This window comes from Uranotaenia lowii, chromosome 2 (assembly GCF_029784155.1).
Source record: "Uranotaenia lowii strain MFRU-FL chromosome 2, ASM2978415v1, whole genome shotgun sequence".
Lineage (NCBI taxonomy): Eukaryota > Metazoa > Arthropoda > Insecta > Diptera > Culicidae > Uranotaenia > Uranotaenia lowii.
The window spans coordinates 363,732,828-363,747,887 of NC_073692.1; the positions used below are offsets into that span (position 1 = coordinate 363,732,828).

Sequence of the window (15,060 nt, forward strand, 5' to 3'; positions counted from 1 at the left end):
TCAATCGATGTGAACTTGAAACGTTTTCACCGACCATAGAAAAAAAAATACTAACAACTCCTGGTTACGTTTAGAGACCCCCTGACTGAGAAAGACGTAAAAAAGTTAACAGCTGATTTCTGCTACATAAACAGAAGCCAACTTTTTTTTCCTCCAGGGCATCAGACGAGGGCTGTTTGGTGGAGGAAAGCAGAATCTGTAAAAAGGTACAAATTTACGGTCCATTTGAGCACATTTGGCCATTCGATTGTGATGACGACTGCAACTTCCTACCCCATTATCTAAGTTATGCAAAAATGGAATAGGAAAAAAAACGGTCTGGGTGTCTTTCGCTCTCTTGGAGTGAGTTCCGTTTGTTTTTTTTTTTCAAGACCCCCGCACGATGATAAATGATGGTTGCGGAATCATGGCCCCGAAATAATGAAAAAAAAAAAAAAATGAAATGGAATCAAGTTATGATTATGCTCAAATCAGGGGGTTTCCGAATGAGGGTTTTTTGTTCACTGTTCACTGTTACCTATTAACCCATAGGGTAGGCAATTTGGACCCCCGCCCGGCAGTTGCCTACGGGCAATTAATTTAAATAGTTTGCTGAAGCTATAATTGACTAAGGTCGTCGCTTCCTAGAGTCGTACTTCTAATGGGAAATTCAAGTTTTGTCTAATTGTGTTCCTTCTTTTTGTGTCTTTATTTTGCAGATGACCTGTGGTATCTCATGCGTGGACAATGCACTCAACAGATCGTTCTACAAACTGGGCCTGTTCATCGGCCGGCATCCCGGTTACTTTCTCATAGTGCCAGTGCTGTTGGCGCTACTCTGCATGACGGGGTAAGTAGAATGACAAAAATGACAAAAAAGACAAAAATGACAAAAATGACAAAAATGACAAAAATGACAAAAATGACAAAAATGACAAAAATGACAAAAATGACAAAAATGACAAAAATGACAAAAATGACAAAAATGACAAAAATGACAAAAATGACAAAAATGACAAAAATGACAAAAATGACAAAAATGACAAAAATGACAAAAATGACAAAAATGACAAAAATGACAAAAATGACAAAAATGACAAAAAATGACAAAAATGACAAAAATGACAAAAATGACAAAAATGACAAAAATGACAAAAATGACAAAAATGACAAAAATGACAAAAATGACAAAAATGACAAAAATGACAAAAATGACAAAAATGACAAAAATGACAAAAATGACAAAAATGACAAAAATGACAAAAATGACAAAAATGACAAAAATGACAAAAATGACAAAAATGACAAAAATGACAAAAATGACAAAAATGACAAAAATGACAAAAATGACAAAAATGACAAAAATGACAAAAATGACAAAAATGACAAAAATGACAAAAATGACAAAAATGACAAAAATGACAAAAATGACAAAAATGACAAAAATGACAAAAATGACAAAAATGACAAAAATGACAAAAATGACAAAAATGACAAAAATGACAAAAATGACAAAAATGACAAAAATGACAAAAATGACAAAAATGACAAAAATGACAAAAATGACAAAAATGACAAAAATGACAAAAATGACAAAAATGATAAAAATGATAAAAATGACAAAAATGACAAAAATGACAAAAATGACAAAAATGACAAAAATGACAAAAATGACAAAAATGACAAAAATGACAAAAATGACAAAAATGACAAAAATGACAAAAATGACAAAAATGACAAAAATGACAAAAATGACAAAAATGACAAAAATGACAAAAATGACAAAAATGACAAAAATGACAAAAATGACAAAAATGACAAAAATGACAAAAATGACAAAAATGACAAAAATGACAAAAATGACAAAAATGACAAAAATGACAAAAATGACAAAAATGACAAAAATGACAAAAATGACAAAAATGACAAAAATGACAAAAATGACAAAAATGACAAAAATGACAAAAATGACAAAAATGACAAAAATGACAAAAATGACAAAAATGACAAAAATGACAAAAATGGCAAAAATGACAAAAATGACAAAAATGACAAAAATGACAAAAATGACAAAAATGACAAAAATGACAAAAATGACAAAAATGACAAAAATGACAAAAATGACAAAAATGACAAAAATGACAAAAATGACAAAAATGACAAAAATGACAAAAATGACAAAAATGACAAAAATGACAAAAATGACAAAAATGACAAAAATGACAAAAATGACAAAAATGACAAAAATGACAAAAATGACAAAAATGACAAAAATGACAAAAATGACAAAAATGACAAAAATGACAAAAATGACAAAAATGACAAAAATGACAAAAATGACAAAAATGACAAAAATGACAAAAATGACAAAAATGACAAAAATGACAAAAATGACAAAAATGACAAAAATGACAAAAATGACAAAAATGATAAAAATGACAAAAATGACAAAAATGACAAAAATGACAAAAATGACAAAAATGACAAAAATGACAAAAATGACAAAAATGACAAAAATGACAAAAATGACAAAAATGACAAAAATGACAAAAATGACAAAAATGACAAAAATGACAAAAATGACAAAAATGACAAAAATGACAAAAATGACAAAAATGACAAAAATGACAAAAATGACAAAAATGGCAAAAAATGACAAAAATGACAAAAATGACAAAAATGACAAAAATGACAAAAATGACAAAAATGACAAAAATGACAAAAATGACAAAAATGACAAAAATGACAAAAATGACATAAATGACAAAAATAACAAAAATGACAAAAATGACAAAAATGACAAAAATGACAAAAATGACAAAAATGACAAAAATGACAAAAATGACAAAAATGACAAAATTTACAAAAAATACAAAAATTACAAAAATTACAAAAATTACAAAAATTACAAAAATTACAAAAATTACAAAAATTACAAAAATTACAAAAATTACAAAAATTACAAAAATTACAAAAATTACAAAAATTACAAAAATTACAAAAATTACAAAAATTACAAAAATTACAAAAATTACAAAAATTACAAAAATTACAAAAATTACAAAAATTACAAAAATTACAAAAATTACAAAAATTACAAAAATTACAAAAATTACAAAAATTACAAAAATTACAAAAATTACAAAAATTACAAAAATTACAAAAATTACAAAAATTACAAAAATTACAAAAATAACAAAAATTACAAAAATTACAAAAATTACAAAAATTACAAAAATTACAAAAATTACAAAAATTACAAAAATTACAAAAATTACAAAAATTACAAAAATTACAAAAATTACAAAAATTACAAAAATTACAAAAATTACAAAAATGACAAAAATTACAAAAATTACAAAAATTACAAAAATTACAAAAATTACAAAAATTACAAAAATTACAAAAATTACAAAAATCACAAAAATTACAAAAATTACAAAAATTACAAAAATGACAAAAATTACAAAAATTACAAAAATTACAAAAATTACAAAAATTACAAAAATTACAAAAATTACAAAAATTACAAAAATTACAAAAATTACAAAAATTACAAAAATTACAAAAATTACAAAAATTACAAAAATTACAAATATTCCAAAAATTACAAAAATTACAAAAATTACAAAAATTACAAAAATTACAAAAATTACAAAAATTACAAAAATTACAAAAATTACAAAAATTACAAAAATTACAAAAATTACAAAAATTACAAAAATTACAAAAATTACAAAAATTACAAAAATTACAAAAATTACAAAAATTACAAAAATTACAAAAATTACAAAAATTACAAAAATTACAAAAATTACAAAAATTACAAAAATTACAAAAATTACAAAAATTACAAAAATTACAAAAATTACAAAAATTACAAAAATTACAAAAATTACAAAAATTACAAAAATTACAAAAATTACAAAAATTACAAAAATTACAAAAATTACAAAAATTACAAAAATTACAAAAATTACAAAAATTACAAAAATTACAAAAATTACAAAAATTACAAAAAATACAAAAATTACAAAAATTACAAAAATTACAAAAATTACAAAAATTACAAAAATTACAAAAATTACAAAAATTACAAAAATTACAAAAATTACAAAAATTACAAAAATTACAAAAATTACAAAAATTACAAAAATTACAAAAATTACAAAAATTACAAAAATTACAAAAATTACAAAAATTACAAAAATTACAAAAATTACAAAAATTACAAAAATTACAAAAATTACAAAAATTACAAAAATTACAAAAATTACAAAAATTACAAAAATTACAAAAATTACAAAAATTACAAAAATTACAAAAATTACAAAAATTACAAAAATTACAAAAATTACAAAAATTACAAAAATTACAAAAATTACAAAAATTACAAAAATTACAAAAATTACAAAAATTACAAAAATTACAAAAATTACAAAAATTACAAAAATTACAAAAATTACAAAAATTACAAAATAACAAAAATTACAAAAATAACAAAAATTACAAAAATTACAAAAATTAAAAAAATTACAAAAATTACAAAAATTACAAAAATTACAAAAATTACAAAAATTACAAAAATTACAAAAATTACAAAAATTACAAAAATTACAAAAATTACAAAAATTACAAAAATTACAAAAATTACAAAAATTACAAAAATTACAAAAATTACAAAAATTACAAAAATTACAAAAATTACAAAAATTACAAAAATTACAAAAATTACAAAAATTACAAAAATTACAAAAATTACAAAAATTACAAAAATTACAAAAATTACAAAAATTACAAAAATTACAAAATTACAAAAATTACAAAAATTACAAAAATTACAAAAATTACAAAAATTACAAAAATTACAAAAATTACAAAAATTACAAAAATTACAAAAATTACAAAAATTACAAAAATTACAAAAATTATAAAAATTACAAAAATTACAAAAATTACAAAAATTTACAAAAATTACAAAAATTACAAAAATTACAAAAATTACAAAAATCATAAAAATTACAAAAATTACAAAAATTACAAGAATGACAAAAATGACAAAAATGACTAAAATGACTAAAATGACAAAAATGACAAAAAATAACAAAAATGTGGCAACGGAATGTAAAAAAATTTAAACAAAACAAAGTTTTAAAAAAATTACAAAAATTTAAAGAATTGCAAAAAAAATTTAACGTCATACTTTATATTCTTCGAACCGTAGAACCCACCTTAGCCAACCAATATTTTACAGAGGGTAAACGGTGGGGATTTTCTTATTCTTTTTTTGGTGTTGAAAATAACATGAGAAAAATATTACGACAACCATTTTTTTTTTCAATTCTAAAATCAACAAAATAATTTAGGTATCGATAAAAATTCACAAAATATTTTAAAACGAAAAATCTGACTAAATTCTTAAAATTGACAAAGATGAAATGTTGACAAGTGTAACAAATAATAAAAATATAAAAATTGACAAAAATATCACTTTTTGTTGGTTGAGTTGGGATTTTATGATTTTTTGCGAATTTTCGAATTCGTTTTGTAATAGTTTTGATTTTTTTAAACTAACGGAAATTTAAAATTTTTTCGATATCTTAAAACCTCTCAAAGCTGATTATGCCATGAACAGATTTTATTGTAGCGGCTTGAAATGCCTTAAATAGTGTTTCTACATTAATTTGCCTATGTTTTGCACATTTCAAATGAGTAACCAAATTTTCAAAGTAAAGCAGGCCATCTTGCTTCATATTAGAACTCTTTGAATGCTCTTTACTCTAGATAATCCTGATCAAATTTAGACTGTTTATTAACTTAATTGAATCCTGAACACTCTAAAATCAATAATTAAGTCATCCTACCCAGGATTTACGGACCAGGAATTCCCTGGAACATTCGGGACTTCCCGAATCACGGGCGCTTAAAAATTCCGGGAATTCCCTAACCCTAAAAAAGTGCTAAATTACTTAAATTTTACACGGTCTAAATTGGAAAAATGGATCAGATTGAGCAAGGAAAATGATAGTTCTACCACGATCTTTGGCTTAAACATAAACCTTTTTTTATCTGATATCTGGTTAATTCATTAAATTTGATAAAAAATGATTTTTGTCATTCGCCAACTTATTGTAAAATGAAAAACAACAAAGAATCTATGAAACCAAACAATTCCAATATAGAAACGCTACGAAAATAATTTGAATATTCTATTTTGCAATATACATCATTTAGAACTTCCGTTTCGCAAACTGTTGACAGTAGCCAAACATCAGAAAGAAATGAAGTATTTTGAAACAAATGGATTGTTATCTGAAAATTTACGAGATTTGATAATAACCTGAAGTCTAGCTAACCAAATTCTATCGATAGTGAAAAATATTTCTCAATTATTCCAATTTTTTGCAGCTAGTAGCGAGTTTGTCGGTTAAAGAACTGTGTTTTTGGGTCTTGGATTTCTTAATTGCTAATTAATTGAATTTTTCAGACATTGAAAAAATTTGAAATGTTCTGCAATACATGTTGCGCAAGCGGAATATTTAAAAATTCCATATAGATTAGGGTTCGTATACAGTGATGAAATTTTATTGTTCAATTTTTTGCGGGATCTCGAGAATTCCCGGGAACGTGAAAATGGTGAGGCTAATACTTATTTAGTACAAAAAGCCATGAGAAGTTTTATTATATTTTTCAAATGAAATAATAATCACTCCGTTTGCTACACTACAACTCTTCTCTTTCAATTTGTATCACTTTGATGTCCCCGACAAAATTGTAGCCAGGGAATTTTTTTTATTGAATCATGTTATTGAAGTCAATATGTACAATGTTTCATATGCACAGAAGAAATACAAGTGTTTTAACAGTGAATAGCATGAATGTCCCTTTGAATAAACCATTAAAAAGATTAAAAAACCTTCCAAAATATAAAAAGTTCTATACCCCCAGATGGATTGTTTTAAATTTGGGCTCAAATAAAACGATAGGGGAGAATGAGGATACTAGATCCCTGGGGATACTTGATTCCTTAGCTATATCTTGAAACTGGAATGTCTTACAAAGATCAAATGTTCTAGAAAAATGTGCCAAAATGAACAAAATAACAATGCTTGTAGTTTAAAATTTAAAACAATAATTGTTTGAGTAATTGAACTTTATTTGAAAAATTTCACAAAAAGTAACTTGAAGATCTTTTCTCATCAGTTTAAAATGTTCCTTACATGGGAAAATTATGAAAAAAAATATATGTTGCAATGTATCAATCGTTCGAGCGTAAAATGAACTTCATAATGCCATATTTTCAAAGCAATGGAAAACTTTCAACTTTTTTCAGAAAAAGTTTTCTAAAATGTTGATTATGGGTACAATTGATCCCCTAGAGTTGGGTACAATTGATCCCCCTTCCAAACGGTATATTTTTCTTCTGAATTGATCGTTATGAATGCTGATTACGAAATTACTAATATTTATCCAAAAACTAATATTTATCAAACAATTGTCTGAAGTAAAGAGCAAAAATAATGAATTTTCTCTTAATTATAACAATAGCGCCTTTAAGTATGCAATGTTATTAATGTTGAGACAAAGTTATAGAATTTTCTTCTTATGTCTGCTATAAATTGTGAAATAATAACAAACATGACCAAAATAGTCAATTACCATTCTATCTTGAAGTTTTGTTTGATTTTTATACAAGGATTAGGGCTTCCTGAATAAAAGATCAAGTCTCCTTCAATAGGGGATCAAGTCTCCCCTAACTTCAGAAAAATCGCAATTTTTTTACTCCCACAAAAATGCTTCTAGTTCATCAAGGGGTTCAAGTACCGTTCTAATTTTTGGAGCATAGAAATTTGAAGTTACAAGCTGTCTCAAAATGTTAAAGACGGCTAGTTGCTATATTTTTCCAAAAAGATATGGTGAAAATAAGTAAAGGGGATCAAGTATCCCCACTCTCCCCTATAGTCTCGAATGGTGCAAAAATTAGCGATACTTATTTTCAATGAATAAAATTATTCTATCAGAGACACCGTGTGTATTGATCATTTTGGAGGCGCTGAATTTCAAAATATTTTTTTTAATATTTTCAACATTTTAAATTTTGCGAAAATAACCTACTGATAAATACATGTTTTGGCAGTTAAGTTGTTAAAGTTAGGTTATATTAATCAATAAATTACAGACAGTCAGTAATTAAAACTTGTTTTAAAAATGCCTGACTTGAATATTTTTAATCGGAATACACAGAAAATTTTAAGAGCTTTGAAATTTTTCCCAACATTTAGATTAAGCTTGCCAGATTGCCCGGTTTTAGCCGGACTTTACTCCAAATTTGGGAAAAGTCCGGTCCAGGCCGATTTCTCCGGATGGAAAAACCCCGGATTTCGCCGGGATTTATTAAAATATTGATTAAAATCTTAAATTCAATTATTATGAATTTTGGTGTCCTAGAATGAAATTTTTTTGATTTATTTTTTTGATTAACATGAAAGATTTTTCAAGCCTGATTTAAAATCTGGTAATGTGTTGCAATAAAATAAATTATGTTAATTTTTTTTAATTTTTCTTAATTATTTCTAAGGTGTAATCCAAATGTGTTGGTAGATTTGCCGGATTTTGGGTTGAACATTCTGAGACCTTAGGCCCAGATTTTGATAGGTTTTTAGATAAAAATTACTCGGACTGGCCTGGGTGATTGGCCCAGGCGAAATATTCTGACAACCTTATAATTTTAGTTTGGATTCATGATGTTTAGATTTTTTTCAACGAAAGTTGGAATTCGTCTGTTTTTGGTTAACTGTAAATTGTCTGATTTTTTTTTCAATTCAATATAACTCCCGTGAGCTTTTATTATGTCGTATGAAACAAAATGTAAACAGTTCTATTACAAAAAACACCAAACTGACATAAACTAGTCACAACTTTTTCTCATTTAGAATATTTTATGTCTGAACAATATGTTCTATAGATAAGATTTTAAAGTTGTTTTGATAACTTTTGCAGCTGTTTTCTGTGAACTTTTAAGATGTTTCATACGACGTAATGAAACTTCACGCGAGATGAGTTAAAGACTTTAACTTTAACTTTAACATATAAGAAGATACACTTTAACTTAAAGTGTATCTTCTTATATGACTTCCTGCTACAAAAAAAAACGAAGGATCATCATCAAAATCAGCATACGATAATCTGAACTAAAAGATTTTATTTGAAATCTGATTTTCAACTATCTTTTTACACAGTTTACCTTTATAGAAGTTGAAAACACGATGCTCTCTTAAAAACATAAAATAATTGCGTCGTTTCTAGAATATATGAAAAATATGTAAAGTGCATTGCACAAAATGCACTACTGTTTTTGCATATTAAAGATGAATGATTAGGTTTCGTCCAAATTTTCTTCATGAGCATAAATTTAATTTTGAATTGGATTTGGAATCCTAAAAACAGACTACTCGTTCAAAAGCTTCGGTGTTGTATATCAGTGATAAACTATTATTCCAGTTTAAAATTCTGGAATATCTTGCTGTTGAAAGCTGACACGATTTGCTACCGACTCGGAAGTTTAATCGAGTAAACTTTGGCGATGATATGTAAATATAGGGGAAAAGTTCATATAACGCCCCATGTGGGTAATACGCGCCACCCTTGTTTTGAAGAATCTGAAGCATTTAAAGCCTGCAAAATATTACCAATTTGTTCTAAATGCTGTGATTGGTCATGGCAAGTATGAATTTTTCCTTAAAATGCTCCTGTGTCGTGATAATTTCACAATTTAGGTTTTTCTTCATTTTGATCTAAATTTTAAAACATTTTCAATAAGGTGTCACCAAGCAGAGAAAAACGAATAAGACAATATTTTCTGACACATCGAAAGAGGAGAATCTGAACTACGATTTTATGCTAAAAAATAATACCGAACTCGCTATGGTATGCTTTTTATGGGTATGTTTTATCACGGTCCATGCGCTCGTTATAACGCGCCAATCGTAGTAGGCTGAAAATAGCATTAATTTTTCAAAATGGCCAATTTTCATTGAAAATGAACAAAATGTCGAAAACCTTATTTTGAGCGTTAATTCAGCCCAAAAAATCTACTTTTATTTTTTTTTAATTTTGATTAGTCCATTTTGATTTTATTTTCATTCAAAGTGTCTGTAAGTATTGGTGTGTTTTCGGCCTTCGGCTGCTTTCGGGTGTATTCGGCTGCCAGGCGCGTATTGAATACACGGCGGCGCGTATTTGCAACACAGTTTTGTTCTGTGACTTTGAATAAGGTTTTTAAAAATCAAGTTTTTGAAGCAACTAAAGCAATTTGAGTAATAAAAAACCATAGGCATTTGTAGAAAACAATTTTCTTCAACGATTGCACCCACTTTTAACACAATTTGTACGTGGAATACATAAAAAATCAGCGATTCGCTTAGGTGGCGCATAATAGGGCATGTTCCCCTACCTGTGCTGGTGAGTTTTTGCAAATTCAGCAAAGCTTCCTTCAGCGTGACTTCAACAAAACTATGTTTGAAACTACATAGAAATGCTGAAGATTATCCTTAATGACCCCTACAAATCGATAATGGGCGTTTATATCGCTTAACAACTGGATATTGGTGCCATCTAGAATATAAAACTGGAAAATCAAGAAATAACTGATAAAAAAATAATTTTTGTAAAGGAAGCTTCTTTTTCCGATTCAAAACCAGTCGTGTTCATGGAAAAAAAACAGTTTTATAGAGTACTTCCAATAGCTAAAATGTCAAGTTCATAAGTGCTAAAGGAAAATCTCGTGAAAACCCTTAACTTAAAGTTGCTAGATTGCCCGGTTTTATCCCAATTTGCCCGGAAATTTAGTACAAAATTTTAGAACAGTCTGGCCCAGACCGGTTGCGCGGATTTTATTGAAGAATGCGAGGATTTTGCCCAGATTTGTTAACTTTAATAATAAAATCAAACAATAAACAAAAACAATTTGCGATGTACATTTTATTTATTTATGCCTTCGAAACGAATTTTTTTGAGCAAGTTTTATAAAAATAATCATGAGAAGTTTTTTGGAAGCCTAAAATATGATCAAAAGGCTGTCGATGAGTTTTGATTAAAAATAAATTGTTTATCAGTTTTTTATCTTGATTTTTGTTGAGTAATTTCAGGGTTTTGACAAAACTTGCCAGGACATTTAACGAATTTATGTTCGTCAATTTTGAAAACAAATGCCCGGATTTTGCCAGGTTTTTATATAAAATTGCCTAGCAAATCTTACCTTAAGTCCTGATGCAATCCTTAGAACACGCTTGAAAAGAAAGTTATATATCCGAATCGTTCGTAGAAACATTATTTTTTAACTCATATAATTCTTGCTTCATAGAAATACTTACACAGCAATTTATGTTTAGCTGGTTTTTGTCCCGCTGACTTTGGAAAAACAGCAAACATTAATGCTCAAATCAATCCAGATTGCTGAAAACCAGCTATTATTTTCAAAATAACCGGCTATGTTTGGTATAAAATTTATATTTCAATTCAAAATTGTATATTGAAAATTGGCAATTATTTTCTCACATTTTTTAGTAAGAGATGTTTCTTTTTTCAGAAACCGTTTTTTTCAGTATTTCAACACCGGCTCTGAGGTGGTGCTTTTTACCAAAGTGTTGATCATCCGTCACCTGAAAAAAGAGTTTTGATTAGTATCTGCCATGGAATATCTACCTGTCGAATAAAAACTCGCCCTTGACTTGATGTTGTAAAAATATAGAAAAAAATAGAAATAATTTTAACCAAAATTCGTTAAATAGAGTCTCACCTTGCTTCAACGTGCGTAACTGACACTCCAATTTGACATCTCGATTGCTGAGTTCCAGCAACCTAGATCAATTGCTGGAAAGTTCAGCAATTTGAAACCCGATTACTGATTTTTCAGCAAAAATGTCAAGCACAAAACCGAATGCTAAAAAATCAAGCAATAAGCAAAACCGCTAAAAATTTGGATTGCTTTTTTTTTTTGCTGGAAACATATAATAAAAATCTTTGGGGCTTATTCTGCGAGTCGAGTGACGTGACATGTAAGATTTCACATCGAAATCTTGACTCCAGTAAGCGCTTTAAGAAAGAAATATCAGCTCGGATTAACTTCGATGGACTATCGAAGATCATCTGTATTGAAATTTCTAGCCTGGAAAGCTTACTGCAGTCAGAATTTTGAGGTGAAATTTGAGGAGTCACGTCACTCGACTCGCAGAATAAGCCCCACAAAGTGTGTAAGTTTTGCTCAACGCCAATTGGTTCATCGAAAAAAGTAAACTTATGCTTGAATTATCTCTTCTAATCAAAACATGCTTTTAAAAACCATTTTTTCGAAACGGCTTGAATCCTATAGCGAAGCCAAGAACCCAAATCGCAGAAGAAAATTCTGATGATAGACAATTATCTATCAAGCATTTCTATTTCTATCAAGCAAAAAACAGGATTGCAATATTTTTGTTTCACTCAGAGAAAGAAAGTTGTAAACAACTCTTTGAAAATTTTAAATTGCATATTTAAAAAAAAAGAGTGGAACAGAATCTATTGATCGGTCTAAGCAAATCATCTGATAAATAAAGATGATCTCAGCAAATAAGTAAAGCTCAAAATTCAACGGAACATTTCTCGCTGTTAAGCTAATACCAAAGGATATGACGCAATCGGGATCCGGTTCATTCCATTTCAATATTCATCAAACAATCAGAAAGTATCGATGCGCACCGCAATAAAGTGGTCAAACAAAAGCAATCCATTTGGCAGTGAACAAAAGCCCGGGAGATGCTCAATGGACGCTTCATGTAAACTGAACTTCCGGGCGCCAGACAGTTAAAAATATTTTAACATACGTGTTAAGAGATGCCAGACGGTAGATAAACAACGTTGTTGTGGATTGATCAATATGTATTATTCCAAACTTCGATTGATCACCATTTGGTTGGTTGGTTTGTTTGGCGGAACATGGCATGCGTACAACCCTTAAAAATCAATAAACAATTCATCATTGCAAGTTTGGCCTTGAAGGAATTTGGAAATCATGATAACGAAAAATTGTTTCTGCATCTTTGATACTATCGCACGAAAAGAATCAATAAATTGAAAATTGAAAATTGAAAATTGAAAAATTGAAAATTGAAAATTGAAAATTGAAAATTGAAAATTGAAAATTGAAAATTGAAAATTGAAAATTGAAAATTGAAAATTGAAAATTGAAAATTGAAAATTGAAAATTGAAAATTGAAAATTGAAAATTGAAAATTGAAAATTGAAAATTGAAAATTGAAAATTGAAAATTGAAAATTGAAAATTGAAAATTGAAAATTGAAAATTGAAAATTGAAAATTGAAAATTGAAAATTGAAAATTGAAAATTGAAAATTGAAAATTGAAAATTGAAAATTGAAAATTGAAAATTGAAAATTGAAAATTGAAAATTGAAAATTGAAAATTGAAAATTGAAAATTGAAAATTGAAAATTGAAAATTGAAAATTGAAAATTGAAAATTGAAAATTGAAAATTGAAAATTGAAAATTGAAAATTGAAAATTGAAAATTGAAAATTGAAAATTGAAAATTGAAAATTGAAAATTGAAAATTGAAAATTGAAAATTGAAAATTGAAAATTGAAAATTGAAAATTGAAAATTGAAAATTGAAAATTGAAAATTGAAAATTGAAAATTGAAAATTGAAAATTGAAAATTGAAAATTGAAAATTGAAAATTGAAAATTGAAAATTGAAAATTGAAAATTGAAAATTGAAAATTGAAAATTGAAAATTGAAAATTGAAAATTGAAAATTGAAAATTGAAAATTGAAAATTGAAAATTGAAAATTGAAAATTGAAAATTGAAAATTGAAAATTGAAAATTGAAAATTGAAAATTGAAAATTGAAAATTGAAAATTGAAAATTGAAAATTGAAAATTGAAAATTGAAAATTGAAAATTGAAAATTGAAAATTGAAAATTGAAAATTGAAAATTGAAAATTGAAAATTGAAAATTGAAAATTGAAAATTGAAAATTGAAAATTGAAAATTGAAAATTGAAAATTGAAAATTGAAAATTGAAAATTGAAAATTGAAAATTGAAAATTGAAAATTGAAAATTGAAAATTGAAAATTGAAAATTGAAAATTGAAAATTGAAAATTGAAAATTGAAAATTGAAAATTGAAAATTGAAAATTGAAAATTGAAAATTGAAAATTGAAAATTGAAAATTGAAAATTGAAAATTGAAAATTGAAAATTGAAAATTGAAAATTGAAAATTGAAAATTGAAAATTGAAAATTGAAAATTGAAAATTGAAAATTGAAAATTGAAAATTGAAAATTGAAAATTGAAAATTGAAAATTGAAAATTGAAAATTGAAAATTGAAAATTGAAAATTGAAAATTGAAAATTGAAAATTGAAAATTGAAAATTGAAAATTGAAAATTGAAAATTGAAAATTGAAAATTGAAAATTGAAAATTGAAAATTGAAAATTGAAAATTGAAAATTGAAAATTGAAAATTGAAAATTGAAAATTGAAAATTGAAAATTGAAAATTGAAAATTGAAAATTGAAAATTGAAAATTGAAAATTGAAAATTGAAAATTGAAAATTGAAAATTGAAAATTGAAAATTGAAAATTGAAAATTGAAAATTGAAAAATGAAAATTGAAAATTGAAAATTGAAAATCGAAAATTGGAAATTGGAAATTGGAAATTGGAAATTGGAAATTGGAAATTGGAAATTGGAAATTGGAAATTGGAAATTGGAAATTGGAAATTGAAAATCGAAAATCGAAAATCGACAAACCGTAAAATTGCATATTAAATTAAAAAATAAAACCATTATATTAATCACTAAAATTACGAAACTACTCAAATCGATTAAAAAATAAAAATTAAACGTTAAATTCAATAATTTGTTCATACATTGAAATGCTATCAGTTTTCATGATTTCAATTAATGGAGGTATGGACGCCACCAACAAGAATCAAAGTACAAAAGACTTCAACGTAAGAAACAAACTATAAGCGACGAACCCCTTTCGGAAAATCCAACTACAAACTCCGCTTACGTAAC

At 26.1% G+C, this 15,060-nt stretch overlaps 1 protein-coding gene across 1 annotated transcript in view; it reads left to right on the forward strand.

The window, feature by feature from the left end:
* Positions 1 to 694: 694 nt before the first annotated feature.
* LOC129749407 (patched domain-containing protein 3) overlaps positions 695 to 15,060 on the forward strand; it is a 167,665-nt gene continuing 153,299 nt past the window's right edge. Inside the window, exon 1 of the mRNA XM_055744379.1 lies at positions 695 to 829. Within this exon, the coding sequence (XP_055600354.1) occupies positions 699 to 829 (131 nt within the window). The 5' untranslated portion in view covers positions 695 to 698. The remainder of the gene's footprint in view (positions 830 to 15,060) is intronic.